Below are 16,384 nucleotides of genomic sequence, written 5' to 3'. Positions count from 1 at the left end.
CTGAGACACTGGGGCGCCTGGGTGGCTCAGTCGGTTGAGCGTCCGACTTCGGCTCAGGTCACGATCTCGCGGTCCGTGAGTTCGAGCCCCGCATCAGGCTCTGGGCTGATGGCTCAGAGCCTGGAGCCTGCTTCCGATTCTGTGTCTCCCTCTCTCTCTGCCCCTCCCCCGTTCATGCTCTGTCTCTCTCTGTCTCAAAAATAATAAATAAATGTTAAAAAAAAAATTTAAAAAAAAAACTGAGACACTTACTTTTGTACTGTTGTTGGCAGGTGGTGACCTACTTGGCAGGCTGTGGCCTGCAGAGCTGCCCCATGCTTCTAGCCAAAGGGTACCCTGACGTCGGCTGGAACCCCATTGAAGGGGAGCGCTACCTGTCCTTCCTGAGGTTTGCCGTCTTTGTGAACAGTGAGTCCCAAAATTTTCATGCCTTTCAGACCTAGGATAGCATAAACTTGGGTACATACAAGGAAAGAGAGATCCTCTGCATTTCTTCCTACCTATAAGTAGGATAGATTGTACAGGTGGTGGGGGACAGGACAATCTCAGGCCAGACAAGGACCAAGAGCAGCATCTGGTGGGCAGTGTGTTGAGCTCTCGCACCAGATCCAGGAAGAAAATAAAGGCGAAGGCTTAGAGCTTGTCACTGCTTTGTACCTCTTCTATCAGTAAAACAGGGGATTGTTAATAGCTTCATCTCACTTATTCACAAAGCTAACCTCAGGTGTGCCCTCAGATCCCCAGACTATTGGATGAATGGATGCATACATGCATAAAAATTAAAAATAACTGAGTAACTATAAAAGGTAGCTCAACTCCCAGGAGAAAAAATATTTCTGTGGCGACCCTAAATACTATTCTTCTCATACAAGTCACTTCCTACTTATAATGAATTCCAAACCTCTTTAGTTGCCCAAGTAAAATGTACTGAATCTTGTGTAAAATTTAAGTGGGCTACTTTCTTGAAAATGTGCCCTGTCTCCCAAGATTGTGTTCTAATACCAATTCACGTATATTCACATCAGAATTGTGATCCTTCTCCCTTCTCCAAGTTTGGAGTTCCAGGCTAACAAATCCAGCTTGGCTAGTTACACGATTGCAAAGAGGGATTACAGCTAATAAGCAATCACGCCAAGTGTTCTAGGTATAAGAGTTTATCTCGGAATATATTGACATAATGTGATCACTGATTTCCTGTGTGCTTTTCTTCTCTCCCTTCATCCCCGAACTACTACTTGTCTTCCTAGACTCCACTCTTAATATTTGAATGATTTCCATTGTCCTGGTTTCTCCCCCTGGGTCTCATCCAGTCAGATGCTTGATCACCTGTCTTCTGCCACTCTCTGAGTGCTCTTTAGTGTCCCTAACTGTTCCTCACCATCATTGCTGAATTCCATTTCCTCTGAGGCCAGTGTCAGCGTATCCTCTAGTAATCTCTTCCACTTTCTATCCAAATCTTTCTGATTCTGGACCACGTGTCCAGAATTAATTCAGAGGTACTATGGTAATAGGGACATTTTTTTAAGTGTATTTTAAGGATTCATACGTCTCCCTAAATTATCTCAGTAGACTATATGACACAAACCAAATCAAGGCAAGACTCATTTATTCATCTTGGCCACCTTTTCAAGATCAAGAGCTTTATGAGTCATTTAGAGGGATTGTCTACATAGGTTATGAAGGTAAAGGAATCCACCGGCTATGCACCTATCTAGATTGCCCACATTCCAACACTGATGTATGCTAGTTTCATATGACCAGATTGGGACTGAATAGACTTTCAGATCTGTAGTTGAAACGGTGGGCGTAGACTGTCACAGGGGAAAGCATGAAAAACAGAGAGATGGAACATATGAGAAAGAAAAAGAATCTTATTGAAGCCTTAAAGAAGGAGCAAGAGTGCTTTAAAAACAGCTGAGTGTTATGGAAGACTTTGGGCCCGAGAATGGAGTGTCTGAGGAGCAAATACAGTGCAAAACACTTACTGCTTTGCAAATTTAGGCACATTACTGAAACGTTCCTAGCCTCAGTTTTTTTATGTATGTTAAGTAGAGATAACAGTAGTATATACCTCACAGAGTTGTCGTAAGACTTAAATGAAATAATCTGTGGAAAACTTAGCACAGTGCCAGAAACATAGTAAGCCTGCAGTCATGTTAGTTGTCATTGTTGTTTATGATCCTTACAAGAGTATTAGGGCATTTGAAATGGAAAGACTCTAATAAATGGATTATTTGGGAGTCTCAAAGCCCTCTGTAAGTTTTTATGTCTAAAAGGTGATTAGAAAGGACTTCCCAGCCCTTTTGTGGCATCTGCACAGCAGTGAAAGATAAAGGTGTTAGAGGTGATCATGGTAGATGATAAGAGTGGTCATGATGGGTAATGGTGGGTGGTGACAGGTGGTGAAGTTGGATGATGGTGAGGGGTAATATTGATGGGGGATATGAGGGTTGAGTAGTGGTCATAGCAGGTTTTGGGGTGATTGAGGTGGGTGGTGGTTAGTGATGACAAGTGCGGTGATGGTTGTGGGGGGTGATGAGTGATGGTGGGTGGTCACAGTGGATGATGATGGGATGTGATGGTTGGGTGGTGGATTGCCATAGTGGGTGTAGGGGTTACTGTGGTGAGTGGTAGTGAGTGATGATAGAGTTAGTGAGGATGATGGTGGTGATGAGAGCAGCTGACACTTACTGAGCATTTACCATGTGCCAGGCACTGTTCAAAACACTTTGGGATTGGGGGCACCTAGGTAGCTCAGTTGGTTAAGCGTCTGACTTCAGCTTAGGTCATGATCTCATGGTTCTGGAGTTTGAGCCCCACATCGGGCTGTCTGCTGTCAGCACAGAGCCTGCTTCCGATTCTCTGTCCCCCTCTCTCTCTGCCCCCCCTTCCCCCATATTTGCATGCTTGCTCTCTGTTTCTCAAAATAAATAACTTTAAAAAATTGGGATGTGTTAACTTACATAATACAGAAATCCTAGGTATAAGTTATCTTCCTCATTTTATAGAGAAACACCCAGTTGCTTAGAAGGATTAAGTGCCTTGCCCAGAATCACGCAGCTAGTGGGATGTAAAGCAGGATTTGAAGTAGGATTTGAAATAGAACAATTTGGCCCAAGAGTCCAAACATTACTCAAACATTGTTTAGTATTGTCTTGGTAGCGTAGTCTAATGAATGAATAAGGAGAAACAGCATTTTCTCCTTTGAGATGTTCAAAAATTGTGGCATTATTTAATTACTGTTTGGCACTAATGTTTTTCTTTTTTAAATTAGGCCAAATCAAAAGCTCTTGCCATATCAAAATAATAGAATTGGAAAATTCTAACATTATTTTCCTAGTCTCTCTTAATGTTTGATTTAAATCTTGTTAAACAAGATTTGTCTTTAAAAGAACTTCTTGAGGCTATAATTTTCTCCGTTTTTTTATTAGGTTGCTCAGAAGCCTTGAGTTGTGTTTTACTATGGGAGTAATGAAGTTGAGAGGCTTATATTTACCCAGCAGTTGTAAACTTTATAACCAGTCTAGACACAGCTCTGTCTAGGTATCTGATTAATCCCTTCCTAATGTAGATTCCAAGAAGGAAGATGTCTTACCAATCCACAAGAAGAAGGGAAAGTTATTTTGTGCTTTTTTTGAGTCCTTGAAGTATTTTAGTGATATCTTCCCCAGGCTATAAACTTAGTTGTGAGGGACACACTATTCCTAGCTTTGCTGAATGTTTCCCTAGGCAGATTTGTCATCAGTGGACATAACTTGGGGATCCATTATGTGACACGTGAAGCGTATGTGAGGGGCTATGAGATGTAATAAGAGACATGACCTAAGAGCCCTGACGTCATAAAGCAGGAAACAGAGCAAACCTAAGTGGAATTATCGGAAATGTACATGGAATAATTACTAAAAACCTTGTGATCAACCATACCTGCCTATAGAGTGACACATGGGACTACTGACATGCCAAAAGTGACAGTGCATATTGGAATCTGGTAGAGTGAATCTACGAATACCTGGGGAAAAAGGCAAGTGTTGAACAACATCTTGGAGAAACAAATGGACATAGAATAACAGAGTAGTGTGGTGAGAGCATACTGATTGGCTTGAACTAGGAAACATTAATCTTTTATTATATATCAATTTTATCTCAATAAAGCTGGAAAAAAATTTTAAAGTCAAAAGCACCAAGTAGCATGGTACCTTTGAAGCGCACAGTAGATAAAGATGCTTTAAAACATCAGCCGGTTCATTTCCATCCATGTATTTATTAGAGTCAGAAAGGATGTAATAACCACTCTTAGGTGTGATTGGTACTAAAGACTAGGGATGATTAGGATTAAAATGTGTTAGACATTGTTCTTACGCTCACATTTATAATACAGTTGGAAAGATTCAGCAAACTTTTGAAAAATTGACCAAGAGTAAAAGATTTACATAACAGTTTAAGACAATTACAAACAACATCACAGTGTTCTACTCAGGAGACACTTCAGGCTGTTGTGGTGAGAGAAGATTCAATATGGGTTACAAATGAGATATGGCTACTGGGGGTTGGGTACTTAATGCCTGAGTTATAGCTTCTATCCAATTACAAGACATGTAGAATCTCTTCTACCCCATCTTCCTCATTCTCCCAATGGACCTTCTTGAATCTCTGTGCCTGAGAAGAAAGAAATTGGTCATTGGGGTCAGGACGGGCTCATAGTGACAAAGACAAGGAAATGTGGCTCCATTTGTAGAAACTCAAAGTGAAACTATAAACGCCCAGAGATAGATGGTCAAAACAGCACAAGTAATAGAAAATAAATTACTCACATAAAGAAGCCAATGGCAAACAAATGCCCAGAGCACCAAAATGAGGAAATCTGACTGGGGTGAAAAGCTGTTTGGCCTTGTTATTTTCATGCTAAGTAAATCATTCAGCATTTCTCCCCCACTGCTGCTTGTGGGATCCCAGCAGTGGTGCTGGCTGAGCATTTTGGCATGAGCCCAAATGTCCTGAATCCATAGGTATATGGATTCTTTATCAATCATTTTCTTAATAACGATGGTAAATGAAGTTTGATACCTACATAATGTAGATTTTAACTGAAATAGTAAAACCAGACTAAAGCTGCTTCATCAACATTATTCCCACAAAATGGCAGTATAATGATCCTACCCATCACAAATTGATTTTCATTAACTCAGTGAGAATGCCTGTATTTAAAAGGTGGACTCTACCCTATTAGAACACACCTCAATTCTGACTCTAGGTTTCAGTCTCAGGCAAATTTTATTTAACATATTTCATGAAAAAGCCATGTGGATCCAAACTCTAGATGCATGGGCAACATTTTAGCATGATTCTAGCATTAAATAGCAGTCTCTAAAATTTCTGGACTACTATACCAGTCCACCCTGCAAGGTTTTCATTCAGTCCTTTGGCTTTAAATTCCACATGTTTGCTCGTGATCCCCCCAATGTACATTCCCATCCTTTTTTCTCTTCCCTGAGCCCCGGACTTGTGTAACCTGCTGCCTACTTGATGTTTCTACTTGAAGGATGAATAGGCATTTCAAATTTTGAACATCTTAAGGATTAATTTGTATATCTACCCTAAACTTGTTCTCTTAGATTCCCCATCCCCCTAGCTAGCACTACTGACTTTGCAAAACTCTTAGCTGGCATCTTTAATTCAGACTTTTTCCTTATCCCCACATTCAATCCACTTAAAATTCTGTAGATTCAATGTCTAAAAGTTACCTGAAAGCCATCAACTGATTTTTCCCCATCTTCACTGGCCACATCCTACCTCAAGCTATCATTATCTTCCACCTGGACCACTTCAGCTGCATAGAAACTGATTTCCCGGTTTCTACTCTTAGAAAGGCATTAATTGGCCTCTGTTGCACTATCTGCAAGATATTTGAGAAGCTCTGCTGCAGGTATATAGACCAGGTAGAGTTCCTCTGTTCCACTTATCTCATTCCAGGGTCTAGGCTTGACCATCTTCTACAATACTTGTCCACTGGCCCTGGATCAGTGACTAGCAAGTAATGTGGGCTTACTGAATGGTTGAATTAATGACCAAATGGGCAAACAGTTCCTCATTTGCTCCCTGGCTGCCATAGTAGTTTATTGACCTATCCCTAGCTCCTCCCTCCACAGATTAGAAAGCCCTAAGGAGGAAATCGTATATCTTAAACACTTGCAATGACTTGGTTCATGCAAATTGCCGACAACCGTATTAAAGTTGGCACTTACAATTAAAAGGTATTGGGTCTTGCTCATCGCCCCTACCTTGTGATACTATAAGGTAAGACACTCTAGATGCATTCATGCTAGGCCTCCAGTGTTCGTTCTTCCTACAGTATGACTTGATGAAGGATATGTTCTTTTCCTTAAGACTAATTGAAATCTGAAGAAATGAACAACCCAGGTGCTTGTAAACAAAGGCTGACAGTTGATCTAGTAATACAGTAATGGATAGTGACCCTCAAACTTTCCATCCAGTCATTTCAAGTCTCTGCCTTGAGTCTCAATGGAGTCTATTTATTCAAAAATATTTTTGAATGCCTATTATGTGTCAGATGTTAACAAGATGCTTGAGCATACAGGGTTAGATAATGCAGACATAAGGCTCTGTTCTTATTACATAGACAATCTGGTGACAAAAACAGACACAAACTAATACAAACAATTCATTAATTATACTTGTGTTCAATGATTACAGGAAGAGGGCAGGGTGTTTGAGAAGACCAGGTCCTCTAGGGCTTCCAAGGATGAATGGGAGCTGCCTAGGTCAAGGGTTTATGTTAGGGTAATGAGAAGGAAGAAAGCATTCCAGGCAAAGGAATTTGAAACAAGGACTGTAGTTAGAATATTGAGAGTAAGAAAATCTATGGACTGTAGGTAAAATCATTACAATAATACTAATCATCCTTGTGGTGAGAATGACTGCTTCAGGGTCAGATAGGGGGAGAATCACAGCCATTGCCATCTGACTTCTCAGGAATGTTGAAAAGAAGGTAGCAATGTAAAGATAGTGTTGAGAGCCTTTGAAGAAAGGCACTGAGAACATTCACACAGTTATTAAGCTCATTATTCATTTTGGAACTCAAGTAAAAACATTGTTTAAGCCCCTGGGCAAAACTAGTTTACCTCAGATCTCTTGCTCCCTTAAAAAAATGCCCTCAAGGTCAGTATTCAGCTTCCCCACAGTGGATTTGTTTGGCAGTCTAGTTTGCTGAGCTACAGGTAATTAGGAATAGAATGTTCTCTCTCCTAATTATGCCGTCTCCTCTACCTTCTGAAGCCATTGGAAATTCTCTTCCTTGGTCCTCTCTCCAATTAGCAACAATGGTTGCTTACAGTTCCTTCCTCTTGCAGGTTGCTCTCTGCATCCCCCACAGACATCTACGATTTAGTAATCAAGAGATGGCTTCCTGGGTCAGTTGTAGCAGCTCACTTAATTAGCTTAGATTTGAAGCCCTGAGATTCAGATAAAATAAGGTTAATTTGGTGAATGAACTTCAATAGCAAGCTCAATGTAGAACCCACGGTCTTAGTTTTTCACATTTTCTTGCACATGGTGGTCCATGTTCCGTCTAACTCCATGATGCTGATCACTGTGGCAAGAAGAGCTAGGTTGATTTCAGCTTGCTGGTAAAGATCATGGCTGATCTGCAAGTGTTTCCACCCTGAGAACTGAAAGAATCAGATTATGATATTTAAATAAGTTTGAATAACAGGATTGGAGGTTTTGGGCCATTTTTGACACTTAAAATTTTACAATTTTAGCTTCGTTATTCTGAAAATGAAAAATGACAACTAGGAGTGTGGATATAAGTGACACCTGGTAAATTATAGAGGCCAACAACATTTGAAAGTAGTGAGCTGTGAGTTGTATCTATAACTAAGATTATTTGCTCTCTAATAGGTTGATTTTCCTGGTGCTTTTCTTTAAGTGCCCCTCCTGTATGCTGTATTAAACTGTATCAAATATAAATACTAGGTTTGACTCATTGTAAAACATGGCCTTAGGACTTGGCATCATTGTTGTATCTTCCACAGGTTGCTCAACATTGTTGAACATCTCCTTGGTTTCTCTCTTTCAATGATTCTTTCCACCATACCATTACTGTGATTATTGTGCCCTTTTGCCATCTCCTAAGAATTTTCTTCACATGGATTCTGTTTTAATAAGATCAAACTCTTTTTTATATATTAGATGGAACTTGGAGGAAAGCCTCTTTTTTTTAAATATAATTTATTGTTAGATTGGTTTCCATACAACACCCAGTGCTCATCACCCACTCCAGCCCCCCCCCCCAACTACCCTTAGTTTGTTCTCAGTCCTTAAGAGTCTCTTATGGTTTCCCTCCCTCCGTCTCTGTAACTTTTGTTTTTTCCCCTTCCCCTCTCCCATGGTCTTCAGTTAGGTTTCTCAAGATCCACATATGAGTGAAAACATATGATATCTGTCTTTCTCTGCCTGGCTTATTTCACTTAGCATAATACCCTCCAGTTCCATCCACATTGCTGCAAATGGTCAGATTTCATTTTTTCTCATTGCCAAGTAGTATTCCATTGTATATATAAACCACATCTTTATCCATTCGTCAGTTGATGGACATTTAGGCCCTTTCCATAATCTGGCTAGAGGAAAGCCTCTTTATAAGAATTTTAGTCTTGTGAAGGATTGAGCTATAAAACAGTAAATGCATGCCAGCGGACTATTTAAATTCAGTGTCATGAAAACTTTTCTGAATCCAGTTACACAGTTCTAAAACTTATATGGTGTGTATTTATAATCTTGAATTTTACTTGTACTTTAGATAGATGGATGAGAAGAGGATGTCAGCAGGCTGAGCTCTAGGCCAGGACCACCGCGGGGTTGTACTGTATCCTCTCCGGGGCCATGAGTCAAATCAAGTGTGTTCAGGTGTGAGTTCACGTGAGAGCTCAGTACAAGCTAATCTGAAGCCCTGGGACAGCAGGCTCAGCCCCTTTCATTCTCTGGACATGAAGGAGAAATTTCTGTATATGAGGTTAGACTAATAGATTGACTCCAAAAAACTAGAAGTTGCATGAGTATCTCAACAGGGACGTGAGACCCAAGGAGATTGTGCACCATGCATACTTGCACACTGATTTGCTAAAAAGCTGGAATGAAAGCCAGGGCTTCTGGGTTCCCATTCTAATGCTCTGCTTACAACACGCCTCTAAGTTGATTCTTAAAAGTTTTCATTAAACAGAACTCCTGTGACAGTTTTAAAATATGTCTCTAAATTCTTCAGTGCATCTCCCTCCGAAAGATGGATGCTTCTCCCTTTGAGTGAGAGCTGGACTCAGTGAGTCACTTCCAATGAATAGGATATGGCAGAAGTGACAGTATGTGACAAGGTTGTAAAAGGCATCGCGGCTTCTGCCTTACTCTCTCCAATCATTTCCTCTGTGGGAAGCCAGCTGGCATGTGGTGAGAACACTCAAGCAGCCCCACAGAGAGGTCACATGGTGAGGAGCTGAGGCCTCCTGCCAACAGCTGTCTGTGTGTGTGTGTGTGTGTGTGTGTGTGTGTGTGTGTGTGTGCGTGCACGGAAGCCAATACTCCGTGCCCAGTCAAGCCTTCACGGGACTGCAGTGCTGGCTGACATTTTGGTAGCATCCTCATGGGAGATCCCATGCCAGGACCACTTAGCTCAATCACTCCCAAACTCCTGATCTACAGAAACTTTGTGGTAGTAAATAGTCGTTGACTTAGCCTGCTAAGATTTGAAGTACTTTGATGCGAGAATAAATAATTAACACAGCAGTGTATCAAGAGGCAACCTCTGTTCTAGAACTCAGTCCTCCGAGAATATCTGATGATCTCATGGAAAAATTTTTTGTCAGCCTTTATCCAATACACAACATCAAAAAAGTCTTTTCTCAGAGTCTTAGCCCAAAGATAAATTCTCAACACAAATTAAGATTTCATCTGAGACCGAAAGTGTGTTTCATGAAGTTGTTGGAACAAGCTGCAAAAACCGCTTTTGGTACCAAGTATTCTCTCTGAGGGGCACTGGCTGGACCCCTCCCTTAAGTTTTCCAGTTCCCCTGCTTAATCACTGCCTCAGGAAATTAACCCTGTCTCAGTGGTCCATGTTCTTCCAAAGAGAAATGCCAGCAGAATACAGTTCTTCAACCTGCAGCTTCCCACAGAGGTACTTAGGAATAACCAAGACCGTTTTATCAAGTTGGATAAAGCTGGATAAATAATTTCAGAAAGGTCTGTCGTCCATCCACACAGACTTGGTTGTTCTGAAGTACGTGTTAATAGTCCGTGAGAATACAGTTCATGAGCTACCATGTTATTTCCCTGGATGTTAATTGAAGCATGTCAGCTTAAGTTAACATTTTACCTCTTCTCGAGGAAGGAAGGAGATAGGTTTTAGCAGCTTCTCATGGAGTTAGTAAACATGTCAGGTTCTTTGTCCTCTAAGTCAATTGTGACTGAATCAGTAATCTGTGGAAGACTTGCTTTCTGAGGATCAAAATAGTAGTGAAAGAATCACAGTGCAAAAGTCCCAAACTTAAAACTCAGATTCTGTTCTATGATGGTTAATCTTAATGCTTCAGAAAACAGATTTTGACCGAATTTATCAAAGCTCCCCTTTCTCTCCATCAGTATTACCTCCTAATTTTAAGAATAAGTGACACACTCAATCCAATACTGTTCTTCTCACCTCATCAATTAGAAATAATTGGGGGTGTCCCTTCCAATGAAAAGGAAATAATGCCCCTTTTCCTTAGGTGAAAGTGTGGAAGAAAATGCTAGCGTCGTGGTCAAGCTGCTCATCAGACGCCCAGAGTGCTTTGGCCCAGCCTTGCGAGGTGAAGGAGGAAACGGTCTATTGGCAGCCATGCAGGGTGCCATTAAGATCTCTGAGAACCCAGCTCTCGACCTCCCCTCTCACGGATATAAGAGAGAAGTGTAAGTGAATGGAATTGCCTTCTGGGCCTGATACAATTGGTGAGCTCCCAAATATTGTCAGTAAATGGATTATTAAGGAAGTGTCCATAGCTTCTCCCTAGTGGGGAAAGCACAGGTTCTTTACAGTTGTAGTTAAAACCTTTTAAATCACTTTGTCAAGCACACTGCCATCTTGACTCTCCCAAGTAAGGCTAGTGATCAGGATCACCTTCCCCCCACCCCTTGCATGTCTCCTCTTCCATTCTCTCTCTTACACCAACTGGCAGATCGAGCCATCTAAAAGCTCTTTCAGCCCCCACTGTGCCTCCCTTACGGCATCACTACAGGAGGAAGCTGCAGAGACGAAAGGCTGGACCAGCCAAGGTTACGGCCACTGTCTCCCTCCAGCCCATTCCCTTTAGTGCTTAAACCTCAGTGCCTCATCCCTTACCTCACTTTTGCAAAGAGGTAGTACTCTCCGCTTTCCTTCCCGAAAGTGTTTTGATTTGATTCCTCAGGTAAAAAAAGAGAGCTGTACGGGGCCCCGGCATGACTCAGTCAGTTAAGTGTCCGACTCTTGATGTCGACTCAGGTCATAATCTCACAGTTCATGAAATCGAGCCCCGCGTCAGGCTCTGTGCTGACAGCAGGAAACCTGTTTGGGATTCTCTCTTCCTCTTTCTCTGTCCCTCCCCCCACTTCACTCTCTCAAAATAAATACATAAATTTTAAAAAAAGAGAAAAAGAGAGCTGTAGAATGTGAAAAAATCGCAGCATCGATAATCCCGGTATTTAAGGGTTCAGGATGTGGTTGGTGGGTTGGTGAACTGTCTTGTCCTTGTGTATTGGGACCAGTTCCCTTTCTTTTATTATAGCCTCTATATTAGACCCCAGAATCTAGAGAGTGGGTATAACCCCATAGGGGTACCTGTCTAGGCAGTTGGGGTTCGTTTGTTTATTATTTGTTCTGGTAGGTGATCTGGTAGAATTAGAAAAAACCCAAAACATCAGCTGCTCCACCTTCCTCGTGTGGCATGAGAAGAAACAGAGGCCAGGGTCATACAGCTTGTTACCAACAGAGCCAGGGCATGGACTTACTCCAATATGCTTTCTACACACGTTCAGGGCAGAAAATGGAATGAAGAGTTAGTAGGAGCTTTGGGAAATCCTGCTCCACTCCACAGGTCTGCAGGATCAGCTCATGTCAGTACTTAGGCCTTGAAGTTCAGAGGACCTAGGAATTCCGTGGACAAACATTTGGGTCCTTTGAGCTTACTGAATAAAACCACGTTGTTGGGAGGGAGGGTGTCCAAGGGAAAGGATATGGGATCCTTAGGATGAGCAGAGGGTTTCATTGTCTTGCAGTTCATGTCCAATAACATGGCCACACCTGCCAGGCTTCCTCACACCTTCCCCATGTTGGTTCTCTTTCTGCAGCACGGAGGACGGTGAATATGAAGAAGAGATCGTGCACATGGGCAATGCAATTATGTCTTTCTATTCAGCCCTTATAGATCTCCTGGGCCGCTGTGCTCCTGAAATGCATGTGAGTTCCCACTGGGCAACTTTGAGGGGCTTGAGCGAAAGAGCACTGGAGATTTCCTGAACGTAATTTCTTCTTCAGTCTCTGGCATTTCTCTCAGTTCCTTTTAGCTACTAGAGTAGTTTCCACCTCTCATAGCTGATGCCGCAGGCTTCTAAGGAATGATTCCTGAGCAAGTCCCTGTGTTGTGTGATTTCTCTGTGGCGTTAGTTGGGCACATCCTCCACATATTCCGTCTTATAAGCCCCCCCAAATTATGTTTCCATTCCATCAATTTGTCCAGAATGTGACCAACTTGATTCTTGACTGTGGCCACTGGTGCACTCCACATGGAAAATCCTCTTTTCCCAATGCCCCATGGTGTTAGGCAACCAGGAAGGCAGTCTCTTTCCATGGCTCATGTGTGATTATTTCCCAGAGGTAAACTTTGCAGGCAAAAGGAAAAAAAAAATAGATGCTTCTATTTTTATGGGATGACTTCTCAGGCTTCCAGTTCTGTCCTAAAAAGTTATGTTCCTCCTCTTCCCTTTTCACCTCTGCTCAGGGATGAGCGAGAGTGACCTTATTTCACATAAGGCCTCACATGATTAGGAAAGGAGGAAATAATTCCATTTTATATCAAAATAGAAAAGTTTAAAAATTTTTTCATTAAAAAATGTCCTTGGTCATTTCTTAAAAGAACTGTTTGTTTGATTTGCTCATTCAAGCCTCTGGTGCCTGCCTGCCTCTTCCTGCACTGCTCACCGCATTTGGATTAAGCCAGGGTATCTCTCAAACGTGGTTTGCAATGCAGATTGGGTTAATATAAACAGTGGTATCTAGTGTTGATGAGACTGTGTATTTGGTCATTGACAGGTTAACAATAGATATGTTGTATTTTTTTTTAATTCTTACAAAAGACAGAACTCATTAAAATAGTGGCTTTCAAACTTTTTGACCAAAAAAAAATTGTTTTAGCCATAGTAAGAAATTTAATTTACCTTGCAACCCACCATATATATGTATATATGCATATATATGTGTATATATATATATATGTGTGTATGTGTATATATATGTATGTGTATATATATATATGTATATATATATATATATATATATATATATATATATATATATATATATATATTTTCCAGAAACTAAATTTACCATTCCTACAGACACTGCACGCTAACATTTTCTTTTCTATACTAATCTACTTCATGCTTTTTAATGCAGGTCACAACCCCCTAATGTGATTTCACAGCCCACTAATTGGTCACGACCTATAGGTTAGGACACTGCACTAAAGTATCCAGTCTTCTCTTTCTTCCAGTATGTCATGGGCCTGCCTGAAACACAGTCTAGCCCATTTGCAAATCCATCTACAAGTGGGTAGGGAAACTATCCCAATGTGGAAGAATCCAGGTTAAAAGTACTGTGCATGGAAGAAAGTCTAAATCTTGCTAAGGGAGCCTGATCAGCATTCTTAACTGAGGATTCTGGTTCCTACTGTGATAAATCAGCCTCATCCACATAAGCCCATCTTCCCATTTTTGTGCCTTTCAACAACTGAAGCTTTAAAGGGAGGAAGGGAAAAACTAGCATGTTCTACAGTCTTGGGACAGGATGAGACAGGTTGTCAGTTCCCTCATCACTGGCCATCACTTGAGAAAGCAAGTTACACATTTGGCTTATTCTCACGAAGACAGCATTGTGGGACAGGTAAGCCATCAGAGCTGTTCCATCTGGGAAGGAGTTCCTTCCTTCCTTACTGCCCCTCTGGCTTGACAGTTGACACATAACCCTTCTCAGCACCCTTCCCTCAGGCTCCTACTCTATAAGTGGTGGTTGGAGGGGAGGAGCCATCATCACCCGTGCAGATTCCATCCTGAGCTCGTAACAGTTCAGTTTGCAGCTGAGAGCCTGTTCTCAGAAGCTTACCCACTGTCCTCATGTTCCGGATATGCACCTGTACACACTGGTTGGCTCATTCATGATCGTATGGATCAGGTTATCCATCTTGGGATACCTCTGCTTAGACACTTACATTCTCTAGGACATTCTCTATCACTACCTCTTGCCCACCCCCAGCCCCAGCATTAATCAAACTTGTAGGAAGGTGAAATTCATAAGTAACTTCTATATTTAGCTGAATTCTAAAGTCTGGAATTGTGACCACAATGTCAACACTTCTGACATGGCCACTGAGAATTCCGTGTATTGCAGTCACACTGAAAATCCCCAGCAGCCTGCACATTTACTGCAGAGACTTGATCCCATAACTGCATAACCATTGTAATCACAGCAAAGGAATCGAGTGACCTCCTTGTTCAGAGTTATTCCCTCAGTAGCACCTCCTCGAGAAAATCAAAAGAGAAAGTTCCCTTCTTTCCCCATGGCCATAAGTGTCTATGGCAATTAGAGAAATATAGAAGTGTACCAACCCCTTACGGAGAACTATTTCACTGCCAGAGGTTTGGAGGTGGGGTGGTGAGGGGTGTGGGAACTTCCTTTATGTCATTCTCCAACCCTGCATTGCAGCTTATCCAGACAGGAAAGGGGGAAGCCATCCGGATCAGGTCAATCCTGCGCTCCCTGGTCCCCACTGAGGACCTGGTTGGGATCATCAGCATCCCCTTGAAGCTGCCTTCCCTGAACAAAGGTAAGAGAAGCAGCTGAAGGCTGAGTTCTGCCTGTCTCCCAGGGGCCACTCGCTCAGGGGCTGGACTGTGTACTGGTAGGTAGCCTGTCTTTCCAGGCTCCTACTCATGGGACAGGCAGCACTGGGAAAGGTTGCTCTTTTTCTGGCAATGAGGAGTTCTCTCCTCCTGGCTCCAGCTAGCTGCTGTCTCCTCTGGTCTGCTGTCGACGACTCCTGTACCCTTTTCCCCATGGGGAGGGCCAGTCTAGACCTCACAGTCCTCTGAGTGCTCTAACCCTCTGGAAGGAAGCTGATGGAATGGAACCAATGAAAGCTCTCACCTCAGCCTTCTTTCTCCTTTGCCTCAGTGTCCCCGGATTGTGCAGCCAGGTGGGCAGCAGACGGCTAGGGCCTGACTTGGGCTCCCTTCCACCACAGCCCCGTGAACCTCATGTCCATGGATATAAAGAGGTTTTCACCCAGTGCTACTTGCCAGATGACCTTTGGCATCGATCAATGTTAGCTTTGCAAAACCTATACTTTCCCAAAAGGATTCAATTTCTCCATGTCACTGCACTTGCTATCCAGGCAGTTTCCTCCTGGCAGTTGGAGGAATTGAAAAGATAACATGACTCTGACTATTACAGTGTTTCCTAAGCTGGTGTTACACAGAACATTTTTGTAGAAAACATTAATTGCTGTATGTGTTAAGAAGTTTGGAGTAATATAAGTTTGGGAAATGCCTTGGGATATATCACATTTTTTCCAGCATAATTGAGCTACAATATATAATATTATGTAAGTTTAAGGTATACAGTGTGATTTTGTGTGTGTGTGTGTGTGTGTGTGTGTGTATTTTGCAGGTGTTTACCACAATAAGTTTAGTTAACACATCCTTGACCTTACATAATTACCTTTTTTGTTGTTCTATTGAGAGTATTAAAGCTCTACTCTCACAGGAACTTTGAAGGAAATAATACAGTATTGTTAACTTAGTCACCATGCTATATATACCATTAGATCCCCGACTTACTCATCTTATAACTGAAAGTTTGTGCTCTTGGACCAGCATCTGCTCAGTTACCCTACCTCCCCCATGACCTGGTAATTATCATTCTACTCCATGTTTCTATAACTTGAGTGTTTTTAGATTATACATATAAGTGAGACCATACAATATTTGTCTTTCTCTGACTTATTTCACTTAACATGATGTCCTCAAGGTCCATTCATGTTACTGCCAATGGCAAGATTTCCTTCTTTCTTTTTTTTTTTTTTTTTTTTTT

At 41.8% G+C, this 16,384-nt stretch overlaps 1 protein-coding gene across 1 annotated transcript in view; it reads left to right on the top strand.

Moving 5' to 3' along the window:
• Positions 1–16,384, top strand: part of RYR3 (ryanodine receptor 3) — a 530,733-nt gene that overhangs the window by 388,182 nt on the left and 126,167 nt on the right. Inside the window, 4 exon segments of the mRNA XM_086710284.1 lie at positions 273–408; positions 10,773–10,953; positions 12,370–12,478; positions 14,999–15,119. Of these exon segments, the coding sequence (XP_086566410.1) occupies positions 273–408; positions 10,773–10,953; positions 12,370–12,478; positions 14,999–15,119 (547 nt within the window).

Source organism: Puma concolor, chromosome B3 (assembly GCF_028749965.1).
Source record: "Puma concolor isolate L17-30 chromosome B3, mPumCon1.1.hap2, whole genome shotgun sequence".
NCBI classification, from domain to species: domain Eukaryota; kingdom Metazoa; phylum Chordata; class Mammalia; order Carnivora; family Felidae; genus Puma; species Puma concolor.
This window is presented reverse-complemented; position numbering and strand designations above follow the sequence as displayed.